Source organism: Mesoplodon densirostris, chromosome 1 (genome assembly GCF_025265405.1).
Source record: "Mesoplodon densirostris isolate mMesDen1 chromosome 1, mMesDen1 primary haplotype, whole genome shotgun sequence".
In the NCBI taxonomy this organism is placed as follows: domain Eukaryota; kingdom Metazoa; phylum Chordata; class Mammalia; order Artiodactyla; family Ziphiidae; genus Mesoplodon; species Mesoplodon densirostris.
The window spans coordinates 226,055,566-226,068,368 of NC_082661.1; the positions used below are offsets into that span (position 1 = coordinate 226,055,566).

General features: G+C 37.0%; 1 protein-coding gene across 8 annotated transcripts in view; it reads right to left on the bottom strand.

The window, feature by feature from the left end:
- INPP4B (inositol polyphosphate-4-phosphatase type II B) overlaps positions 1-12,803 on the bottom strand; it is a 353,637-nt gene that overhangs the window by 112,293 nt on the left and 228,541 nt on the right. For 6 of the 8 annotated variants that reach the window (XM_060095092.1, XM_060095079.1, XM_060095076.1 and 3 more), the window contains exon 14: positions 8,356-8,559. The exons of the other annotated variants lie outside the window; for them this stretch is intronic. In XM_060095092.1, the coding sequence (XP_059951075.1) occupies positions 8,356-8,559 (204 nt within the window). The remainder of the gene's footprint in view (positions 1-8,355; positions 8,560-12,803) is intronic. 8 annotated transcript variants of the gene reach the window in all.

The window sequence follows — 12,803 nt, forward strand, 5'->3', positions numbered from 1 at the left end:
AATAAAAATAAATCACTGATTGACTAAAGCTTTTAATTTTAAATTGGTAATTGTGTGTCAGCCACACACCATCAAATAGTCGTACAACTGGTTGAATTATATGACGTTAATGAGCGTGCTGCATGCAACCAATTTCCAGGATTGATTTTTTTTTTCACTGAATGTACCCTGATATAGCAAGACAATAGTCTGCCTGTATAGACCTCGATATTTCTTTTAACTATTCATTAAATTTGGTGTATTCAAAAATTTCTACTTAGAAATATCTCACTATTCACATCAGAATGTATTAAAGTTTAAGGGCACTTGATTTAAATGTAATCATAAATTTCTAAAGTGTGTGTATGCAAGTTTGCATAATCATTATATACAGGTATATCAAACTATCTGACACTGAACCAGGCATTGTAACAATCAGCAAAGTATCCAAGGGAGATGATGTGATCCATTATAAAACCACAGGAAAATCACCATTTCATGAATAAGAAAATATCTCTGTTAAAAACACTAATTTGAGTTGGAAGATGAATTGCTGATTCAGCAAATACATCCGTTCACTTATTTTAATTCTGAAAAATATATTGAACTGGTATGTATAAAACACTGTATTAGGTGCCATAAAACAGGGGGCTGAAGGTGAATGTATTAATTGCATGTGGGAAAATCTAGAAATTGGTAGGATTTCATGAATACGCATGCCCATAAAGGTTTCCTTTGGCGTTTCTTCTCTTTATCTATTAAAAAAATTTTTTTTAACATCTTTATTGGAATAGAACATTTGTACATTTTGACAGACAGTCGTGAACTCTGCCTAATCACCTTCTGTGGCCTTTAATATCAGATAAGTATTCGGAGCACATTTCTCCTGGGTGAAATGGACTGGAGGAGGTCAGGAGGGTTTCCCATCCATCAGGAAAACAAATGCCAGAACACTTACCATTGCCATACAGAGAACAACTGGCCTAATTCTCCCTGGCCTTTCTGATGGGGAGAATGGATGCTTTCAATGTCCCCTCGTCATAGCAAGATTAACAAAACCAGGCAACCCTATTAGGCGTGACGTAGGAAGAAAAAAGAAAGAGCTGGGACAAGGGGAAAATAGTTGCTTCCAATTCATATTTGCCGGTAAACATCTGAAATTATTTCTGTGTAACCAGGCCCTTTGTAATCGGCACATGAATAATCAAATAAAATGAAAATCACCACCACTGGGTTTCTGGAAGCTGCTGGAGGCCTTAACTCCTCATGTGCTTAACCTTGGTCATGTCTGATGATGTTCTGTGTCCATCCTGAATTTTCACCACTTTCTATGTTTGAAGATAATTGTGAAGATGACTTGGAACAGTCACCTCAGAGTTGATTATGACTCTGGGAAATATCCACTAAGGAGAGAGGGGTTTAACTGAGTACTTTTGATTGGAAGAGAGAAAGAAAATCCTCCAAAAAATTCATGAATTCTAATGGAGGAAAAGGTACCTGACATGGCGCAGAGTTATATTAAATTTAATTGTTCCGTTTCCAGCCAAATAAGAAGGTAGACAAGAATAATAACTTGAGGGGAAATTTCAAAGTCATTAATTTATTCTACAGATGAGCATTGGGTACCTTTTATGGGCAAGTGCTCTGGACATAAACACAAAAGTGAGCACCACACTGTCTTTGCCCTTTGGGAGTTTGTAAAGTTGATGAGCACATGGAAAAAACATATATAAACAACTGATTATAATTCAGCGTTCACGAAGCTGTGTGATCATGGGGTGCAAGAATAATGCTTTATTATACAAAATGTTTTGGAGTTGAATGCATACATATGTATATATACATACATCTCTATCTGTGTATCAATCACAGAAACTTTGGAAACAAATGGCCATATTTTAGTGGACATTTTACTGCTTCACGTAACTAAGTCATAAGGTATTGCTTTAGAAAAGGTAAATCACAGATTAGTATCCAGTTGTCTATAAGAATTCATTACTTTTAAAAAATGAGAATGATTTATTTCCTTCTTATTAAGATCAGGTCAATGGTTTCACATAGCATAATTCTAGCCAGTCAGAGAAATGAACAGAATTGCTTTGGAATATAAATTTATATAGATACCTCTGCATTATGCAGGACCTTAACTATTTTCCCTAGAGGTAAGGTCTAAGATGGAGACAGAATCTGGCAAGAGAAGTTGAGAATACAGATCACTGCTGATTGTTTGTGGAGGAGGAAACTGGCTAGATAAGTTTTGTCCTTAACAGTTAGTAATATTTTGCAGCCATGTATACTCACTGCTACCAATGTTGACAATATAAATAGCTCTATCAATACTCCTGTCAAACTGAAACATTCATATTTGTTCTACACATCATTAGAGAAAGGTGTAGTAGAAAATGAACTGTGGGAATTTGGTAAAGAACATACCAGAAAGATGTAAGTCTTATTCCAAAATTCAATCTTTGGGAATACTGAGTTACAGGGAAACCACAATGTTTTTCAGGCTGTACAGAGACTTTATTCAAAGGATGTGTGACATAAGTATTACTGAATTTGTGCTATTGTTTCTATAAACTATGAAATTACTGAAAACATATATGAATTAATGCGAACCATCTATTGTGCTTATGTGACATAAACACATTTTGCCATAATAGTACATAGCAAATGTTCCCTTAGCTTAAGAATGGAAACTAATTTTAAATCTGATTTACATTTACAACATGAAGAAGGAAAATTAAGTGGCTAATCTGGATGCTGAATCATTGCCTGATATACAAATGTAGTTCAACTAAAAAATGGGTTTGGGATATGGCTAAATAATAACAACAGTTTTCTTAGTCCTGCACCTTGCTGGAATGGATTAGAATATAGAAGATCAGAAGTGTATCTTTTTTCTTTAACAATTACTGAATGAGGGTAGGCAGATTTAGCCCCAAACCCGTCAGTGTAGTAATGTTGAAGTTAAATCACAGTGTTCTAGAGAACAGCATAATTACTGGAAGCCACAAAAACTGGGTCAGTTTAATACTTGGTTGGTTGACATGCCTTCACATTTTGGACAAACTAATCTTGGAATCCCAGCTGTTGGAAGCATCTGTTGTAGAGATGTAGTGACAGAAAAGCAATATGTCATCTTTACCAGCTAAAAGATGAAGAATGCGATATTAGTCTATTTCTTTGCACAGATTTGTCATAAAATCCCAATATTCCTCTGGGGTTTAATTGTTTACTAACTTTTCACGAAAATAAACCTTTAAAGCTCTCAATTATTTAATAAGTAAAATTCAGCAAATAACAGACTTTTTTTTGGTCAGTGATCATTTTAGTTTCAATCTCTTCCTTATTGACTAGATAATTATTATCCAGATTCATATGTCATCAATTTTGCCAACAAACAAGCTGAACAGAGAAAGAACCTTCTCACACTGATAGTTAGCAGAGATTCTCCTGACCGCCAAAAGAAAGGTGTTTTATAGGCATCAGCTCAGTAGAACTCAAGAGTAATTTACTAACATGAACTTACTTTCCAAATATTTATTATTAGAAGCTAAATGCAGTTGTTCAAGTTAGGTAGTTGTTAAACCTACAGTCCCTACCAGAAATTAAATAAAACAGATTTTGTAAAATGGAACTACTTTAATCTTATGTGCAAACCTAAATCAACCTACGTGACCAGAGAATATTTTTGTATGTCACAGAAACCCAATTAAATTAATTGTTTAAAACATTGAATTATTTCAGGAAGTTGACTAGACTTGTAATCAGTGCTGAAACTTTTCTAACACTTAATTAACTAAGAAAAGTGGTACACAAAATTATGTTTCCAATTCATTTAATAGCACAGTCTCTAAAGGCATTTCTAATTAGCCTTTGGATTTACTCAACTTTTCAAAGTTAGATAAAGATTTGAAAATAATGTTAAATGGTTATGACTTTGGTGAATTTTTTAAAATAAGGGATTTCCATCTCTCAACAAAGGTATATTTGTAATAGAAAGTGGTTGCTAAGGAACGTCAATAAAAATGTTATATAACAATCAAACTTGGTTATTGTTTGCAAATAGAGTAAAATTATATTAGGAGAAGAGAGTTAGAAGTAACTTTTCTGAGTGGGAAAGATTTTCCTTGTAATTGTGATAAATTTATCAGAGCATTTATATGCTTTCTAGAAATAGTAAGTTCTGGAAGAAATTCAGAAATTGTATGAAAGGAGGTAAAGAGGAAGATGCAGATCATTATTACCCTACCCTAACCAAAAAACCCTGGGAAACTAGAAGGCACTCCTGCATCAACTGGAAAAAAAATCAGGCAGACTTTTTCCTACCAAGGTATTCCCAAGTGAATGACTGAAGGTGAGCCAGCATCCATGCAGACTCCTACTGGAATATTGGCTGGCCCTCACAAGCACTGGAATTTCCTATTTTTTTCAAATGTTAATATCTAAAATACAAAAAGAACTCATATAACTCAATAGCCAAAAACAAAACAAAACACATAATTAAAAAAGAGGCAGAGGAACTGAACAGACATTTTTCCAAAGAAGACACAAAAAGGTGCTCGACATCATTAATCATCAGGGAAATGCAAATCAAAACCACAATGAGAGACACCCCACACCTGTTAGAACAGGTGTCATCAAACACATAGTAGATAACAAGTGCTGGCGAGGATGTGGAGAAAAGGGAACCCATGTGCAGGAATGTAAATTGGTGCAGCCATTATGGAAAACAGTATGAGGGTTCCTCCAAAAATTAAAAATAGAACCACCTTATAATCCAGCAATCCCACTTCTGGGTATATATTGGAAAGAAACAAAATCACTGTCTCAAAGAGATATCTGCACCACCATGTTCATTGCAGCATTATTTATAATACTTAAGATATGGAAACAACCTAAGTGTGCATCGACAAATGCATGAATAAAGAAAATGTGATGTATATATATATATGTATATATATATATATATATATATATATATATACATATATATGTGTGTGTGTATATATATATATATTATTCAGCCATAAAAAAGAAGGAAATTCTGCTGTTTGCACCAACATGGATGGGTCTTGAGGGCATTATGCTAAGTGAAATAAGTCAGACAAAGAAAGACAGATACCATGATCTCACTTACACACAGAATTTAAAAAATACAAACTCATAGAAACAGAGTAGATCAGTTGTTGCCAGAGGTAAAGAGGGGGAGACAAAATGGGTGAAGGTGGTCAAAATGTACAAACTTCCAGTTATGAGATAAATAAGTCCTAGGGATGTAATGTACAACATGGTGACTATAGTCAACAACACTGTACTGTATATTTGAAAGTTGCCAAGAGAATGGGTCTCAAAGTTTTCATCCTAAGAAAAGAAAATTGTAATCCTATGAGGTGATGGATGTCTAAATATATTGTGGTGATTATATATATGTATAAAATCATTTTGTTGTACACCTGACACTAATGCAGTGTTATATGTCAGTTATAGCTCAGTAAACCTCGAGAAAAATATTTCAAGCCAAGAACAAAGAAGCCATCCAGGCCCACGCACCCTCACAAGAGTAAAATCCATTTTTACACCTTCCCTGCGGTCTCAGCTGAGGAGCACACTTCTGCCCAGGACTCATCCTCCACCTGCCTGCTTGAATTGATCATCTTCTCTTCTTTGCAAGGACCTTGTTCTATCAGTAATAGCCTCTCAGTTCCTTAGCCTCTTAGGTGGCTTTTGGAGTAATAAACACAGTCAATTTCATGACCTTTAAAACAAGTAAGCAACTAACACACACACACACACACACACACACACACACACAACCTATGTCAGCTAAAGTGTTCCTGTCTAAAGGGTCACCTCATCTTCTTCCTCATATTGTTAACTTCTATTCACATTTAAATCTCAGGAATTACTTCTGCAGATCCCATCCTGACCACCAGACTCCCACTTCATCCTGTGTATAATCCTAAATTGCACTGGCATTGCCATTGGTGTCTCTAGAGCCCTAAATAGGTCATGGAGCCCTCGCAGCCGTGGGGTCACCTATGTTTCCCCAGCACGCGGCACAGTGACCCAAGTAGAACAAGGTCTCAGTAACACCCACCGCACCAAATGCTTCACCACAGACCTCAACTCGCCATGTTTCCTACTCTCTCCCTCTTTTCCCATCATAAAAAGGTTCTGTATTTAAAATGCTGATCTGAAATCACGTTAGCAGAGCCAACCTTTTCCCACCTGTCTCTCTCCATCCCTATCACAACATTTTAACTATTTATTAACATATTTTTATTTACCACTAGACTCTGAGCTCTAGGACCTAATGATCTGACTTATCTTCCCTTTCGGAGCACCTGAGGATATAGAAGTTCTCAAAAGTTATCTAAAAGGAGGGAGGGAAGGAGAGGCGATTGGAGCCACAGGAGGAGGGTGAGGTGTGGGAGTGTAAGGTGTGGGAGTGAGGTGTGGGAGTGTATTTGCATAACAAAATAAGGTGAAAATTATGAAAACAAAAGATACCCAGTTCCAAAACTCTCCCTCGACTTAATAAAAAATGGCAATCATTTGTCAGAAAGTTTACTGTAGGGCTTCCCTGGTGGTGCAGTGATTAAGAGTCCACCTGCCGATGCAGGGGACATGGGTTTGTGCCCCGGTCTGGTAAGATACCACATACCGTGGAGCGGCTTGGCCCATGAGCCATGGCCACTGAGCCTGCATGTCCAGAGCCTGTGCTCCTCAACGGGAGAGGCCACAACAGTGAGAGGTCCACGTACCACACACACAAAAAAAAAAAAGTTTACTGTATGTTTATTTAAATGAAATACAAGTTCTATATCTACCCAAACTCTTTCAAATTCGCATTCCGAATTTATGATCTACCCCATTTCCCCATTTATCTCAAGGAGTAGTGTTGATCCTCATAATAAAATTATATAATTTACATATCTTATAAAAGAAAACATACAGCAATATTATTAAAGTAATACAATGCATTGGCCTGGGCTTTTTCAGGTCATGGGGCATTATCACACAGGTAAATCATTTATCTTAGGATCACACTAAGAGCTAAACAGAACAGGTGCTGTTATTTTCACTTTACAGTTGAAAAAAATTGAACTTCAGAAAGGTTAAGAGGTATGCATGCCTTGGAGCTATGAATAAATTGAAGAAGAAGGTGACAGTAAAAGGAAGAAATAATAGATTTGCTCTTTTGAAAATGATGCAGTGGGAGAAATGCAATCTTAATCAGCAACAACAAATACTTATTCAGCATTTACCTCATGGAGCCCAGCTCTGTCTTTCCTGTGATAGAAATTTTATCAAAAGAAAGAGTAGGTACCACTTCACAGCGCTTCAGACAGCAATTTTTTTGAGAGGCTTGAGCCTTTCAAATAAGTTACTACCCAAACACTTTTAAATTTAGGGTGGCAGGAAAAGTAATCGTTAACTATTTAACATCTAATACAGCTAGCATACTACAGCATTTTCTTGGTTTAATGTATGATACAGTAAAGCGTTTCCTTCTGTGTGTGTGTGTGTGTGTGTGTGTGTGTGTGATGTGCATAGACTTCAAAAGGTTCTTGGATAATGAATATGCATTGATTCAGGAAAAACACACTGTTCCCTCTCACCCAGAGAGAGAAACCTTGATTTTCTCCTGTCTAATTCTGCCCATCTACAGTTCCTATCACCATGTTGGCTTCTTCGGTTTATGTGTCTTTACTAGTTATTTTTTCAGATGCTTTTATGTGGCCATTCTCCTGCCAATTTTAGAGTCACCTGGAGCAACATCTTTTTAAAAAAAATAATAGAACCCATGAACAAGAAGGATTTAAGAGATCTTTGTGTCCACTGCCATATAAATGTTAACACTTTTTCAAGTGTGTCCAGAACTTACACGCTGGATTGCACCAATGAAAATACTTGTTGCATCTAAGGAGTAGATTATGGATGATTATTGACTCATCTAAACAACAATTTTAATGATTGGTTTATATTATCTTGGTAATAAATAAGGAAAAGTATTGATATTATAGAGTCTTGCAACTGTGGCATCCTTGCTTTGATGACATTTCTTGGAGATATTTATTCTTTGACTGTATTATATGTATATAAAATATATATAATGTATATGTTATATATAGAAGCTATTTGATAGTAAATAGGTTTTCACGTCAAGTAAATGTGATCAGGAATAAAACTTTCATTTTATCATTTGCCCCTGAGGAGAAATGTAACCTATTTATCCACAATCTGTATTATGACTGCTCTCCAACTTGTTTTCATGAAAAGCAGAGATTTTTTTTTAAACATTCTTGCTCTACTTTTTAGGACTAGACACGGAGAGGCAGGCTGTGTAAAAAAAAATAAAAAACTTACCCACTCTTCCTCATCGTAGTCTGAATGATGCGGTATGGAGTCCTGCCTTCTCATCGGCGGGGGTGGGTCCTGGGAACTGCTCTCCTCTGTGCTGTTCTTAGGAGAGGGCGGCTTCTTAAGGACACCTCCTGGCCTGGCAGTGTAAAGTGCTAAAAGGGCACTTCTGACCAGCTGATCCTTGAAGGCATGTACGAAAAGCTCTGTCTGGAAAGAAATTGACAGGGATTCAGCACAGAGCTTTGAAAAGGTCAGTGGCAGATCTGCTGACACTTAAGTGGTGTGGATGGTGGAAAAAGTGCAGGCAGCAGAGAGAGAAAATGATTCATACGTATCAATGGAAAATAGTTTGGTTTGGGTTTCAGCCAAGGCCTTGAGTCCTATTCTAAAGTTAATGCTGAGGTTCTGTATGCATTGTAAACACCATCTGTCTCCTCAGCTCACTCTCTTTTAGTTCCAGATCCTGTCTTTGGAGATGTATTTCACGGGGGATTATCATTTGAACACCATACCATCTCCCTGCTGTGCCTTTTAAGTAATTCCAAATACACCTTTAAAGAAAATGTGATCAGACTATGTTTATTTTGATTTTAAACAGAGTTAAAGGCTAAAGAATGACATATCTCTTCAAAAAAAAAAATAGAGGCAGGAGACCTTTTTTTCTTTTTAGCATCATGGACAGATTTCAGCAGTAGAGATGACATAGGCAGTCTTCCCCATGAAAACATTTGGCTTTTATTCCCCAATACTACCCTCTAAACTGTCTCCTCCACCAAATGGTTTCAGTAATGTTCAGTGTTAACGAGGTTACTAAGAAACTTGCCATGTGGGTTTTACAAGCTGGTGGTAAACACCTAGTAAGTACTATCGTAATGATGGCTTTCCAACAATAAAGAACTTTACAGCTGTATTCTGCAATTTCCTGATGAAATGTTTAATGGCTTCACCCTGTTATATACTGCAGGGTGCAGTAATTGATTTTCTGTATTATAGTACACTCAACACACACATGGCCTACCAATCTGTTCAAAGAGTAGAGAAGTAACTCAAGCACTGACCCACAATGTTAACATATTTATGCTTTGTAATCTGTTGGGAAGGGGCCCTTTAACCCATAGCATTATTCTGAATCACAGATCATTTACTGAGACACTCCTGGATATAATGCTGTCTTCACCAATGCTGTAACTCAAGGTAATCATTGATTGGTGCTCTCTCAATATGTAGTCAGCAGTGCCATGCTCAAACATTGTTACTAAATTGTCTCTGAATCTCCCTGTTGTGAGTGTGGACAATTACAGAAAACCAGTTAAACCAAGTGCAAAATAAGCACCTAATTAATAAGACCCTGTCGTATCTGCATAGTTATATCTTTGCAATGGATCGTGAAATTCTAGATCTAGAAGGGAGTTGAGTGGACCTCTTCACTAACCAGATAAAAAAACTATGAAAAAAGTGTGATGATCTGTTCTAGGGCAGACTGCTGACTGGCAGCACAAGGGAACAGAGTCAAAGTTTTCTATCAAATTCAGTGGTATTTCCCCTCACTCCACACCATCCACCATAACCCTCAGCCTCGATCCTTCTCCCCTTCTTCTCTGACTCTGGCTCCCCATGTGTTCTGAACATCTACCAGCTCTCATAGTTAATTGTGTCTGCAATTGCTGATGTTAACTCTCTGTCCTGTGAATTTTTTTGTTGTTGTTGTTTGTTTGTTTGCGGTACGCAGGCCTCTCACTGTTGTGGCCTCTCCCGTTGCGGAGCACAGGCTCTGGATGCGCAGGCTCAGCAGCCATGGCTCATGGGCCCAGCCGCTCCGCGGCATGTGGGATCTTCCCGGACCGGGGCACGAACCCGTATCCCCTGCATCGGCAGGCGGACTCTCAACCACTGCGCCACCAGGGAAGCCCTGCCCTGTGAAATTTTAATGGATGTTTTAAACACTCTTTTAATCTGTTAGTCATATTGAAGGCACTTTGAAGGTAAGTAGACAAGAAATATGGTAAAAAGAGGCTATATTAGAATAAGAGGTTGGAAAATATTTTTTATAATAACTAAGAAAATAAAAATAAGGCAGAGCTTTTTAAATTAAAAGAACGGATGAAAAAGTTGGCTAGACAGTACAAGTCAGTATAGTTATGGCAAAATGGGGGAACATGCTGTTTACATAATTTTCCAGACAGCATGGATGTGTCTGTCAATGTGAATTTAAATATTAAAAATGTGAATTTAATTCCACTCAGCTTAACCTAACTATTTCTTTCTTGATAGTTTCAATAAATTCTTTTGATTTATTTTTGGAGCAGAACAGCTTGACTTCTTTGACTTCCTGCTACTACAGCTCCAGTCTCCATAACACTCACTAATTACTATGTAGCTGAATATTATTCAAACCCAATGAAATTTCCTATGGTTCTTGTAATCACCACTATTTCTTCCCATAGCAAGCACACACAGAGTTTCTTCTTAATTTACTCAAATCTCATTTGGGTTGATTTAGCACCAAAGACATGGGAGATAATACAGTAGATTCTTGCAGTTTTACAACCTAGAATTTTGAGGGAGGGTAGCTGAATATAATGCACAAAATCTTAAACAAACACAATAAAAGCTGATCTTCTACTTTGTGTGTATACTGAAACATGTATCTGACTCCTTGGAAACTCTCTGGATCACCCAGATCCTGTGCGTAGAATCGTATTCTGTTGGAAAATAGCAAAATATTCCATTGCAATTTCCATCTGACCTGGAAAAAATCTTAATTTTCTTGACCGGTATTACTTGGTAAATGTAGACCAATATAGACCCAGGTGTTTTATCATCAAAATAAATCAGCTTGAAGAGATTAATATAGTCACACAATCCCAACACATCTGTATGTTGCTGTTCTTACAACTGAGATAATACCAGGGAAGTTAAGCATCAGGGAAGGAGGTGACCATGTCTCTCTGAGCTGCCTATTGACTCAGAGTTCTGAAAGCCTTTGTCCTTTTCTTACTTAGCTCCAACTATAATAAATGAAAGAAAAAAGGCTGACTAAATATTATTGTAAGGATAGACAAAGCAATTAATTTAAAATATCAGTGTAAGATTATAGTAAAAAAGCATAAACTCTGAACCCAAGGCAGATCTATTTCATTTGTTCTATATTTTAAAAAGAAAAAGAAAAGAAAATGTTTTCTTGCCTTTCTGCCATTTGTCCAACTCATATGCTCATACAAGTATCCTTCAAAGTAACACACAGAATTATCTGCAAGTACAAAACTACTAAAAATTACTTCTCCTGGGGATACATTTCCTAGTTTCCTGAATACTAATGCCAGAGGAATAGTTAGAATATGTTCATTTAAAAACACTCTTTTAAACTAGAGAACTCAACAAATTAAGCAAAGTCCCATTCTATTAGAATTTCCTTAGAGTCACTGAAAAAATTCAAGGCCATGCCGAATCTCATCTGTAATACAAAATACCATAAACAAGTAATTATCATTTTAGTAGTCATGTATATGGCAAAAAAAGAATCCTGCTTATTTTAAAATTTGATATGCTTTAATTATTTCATAGTGTTATACTTGACATTAGTACATTGATATGTGTTTAACATTCCCTAAAGCAAAGAACATTGAACTTTCAGCCAGGAGAGTTACCTGACATCTGGGCAGCTTATATAAATTATCCACTTGACCTTGGCTAAATCACATAACAACTTTTCCTCAGTATGTACAAAATTACAATGCCTATCTGTGAAACCTTTATGGGAGTTCACTGAAAACTGTATTCTTCTATTTATGCTTCTCTTTCTTGACTGACCTTTTCAGTTTTTGCTGTTGACTCATAATCCCCTGCTCACTCAAAATGTGGTAAGTGGACCCCAAGGGGCGTTAAACCACATTCTTAAAAGCATTTTTCCATTGGTGATGTAACCCCTTCTTCCATAACTTCAAGTATCATTTTTTATTATGCCAAGGTCTTCAAAATCCATTTCTGCTTACCTCCTGAATCAGCATGGTCAAGGGTTTCCATCTGCAAGCTTTTTGAGAAGTCCCAGCCCCATCTCAAGTTTTTCTTTTTTTTTTTTTCTTTTTTTTGCAGTACGCGGGCCTCTCACTGTTGTGGCCTCTCCCATTGCAGAGCAGAGGCTCCGGACGCGCAGGCTCAGCGGCCATGGCTCACGGGCCAGCCGCTCCGCAGCATGTGGGATCTTCCCGGACCGGGGCACGAACCCATGTCCCCTGCATCGGCAGGCGGACTCTCAACCACTGTGCCACCAGGGAAGCCCTCAAGTTTTCCAAATAAATGTTTTCTTCCCTGTTTTCCATCTGAGTGGTATCATTACTACTCAGCAACTCTGAGTCCAAACGTCTGGATCATTTTCAGTAATACTTATTTTCTGGTTTAGTGATCAATTTCTAGTAGTTAGATATTTTCAATAATTTCAAAGATTGACCCTT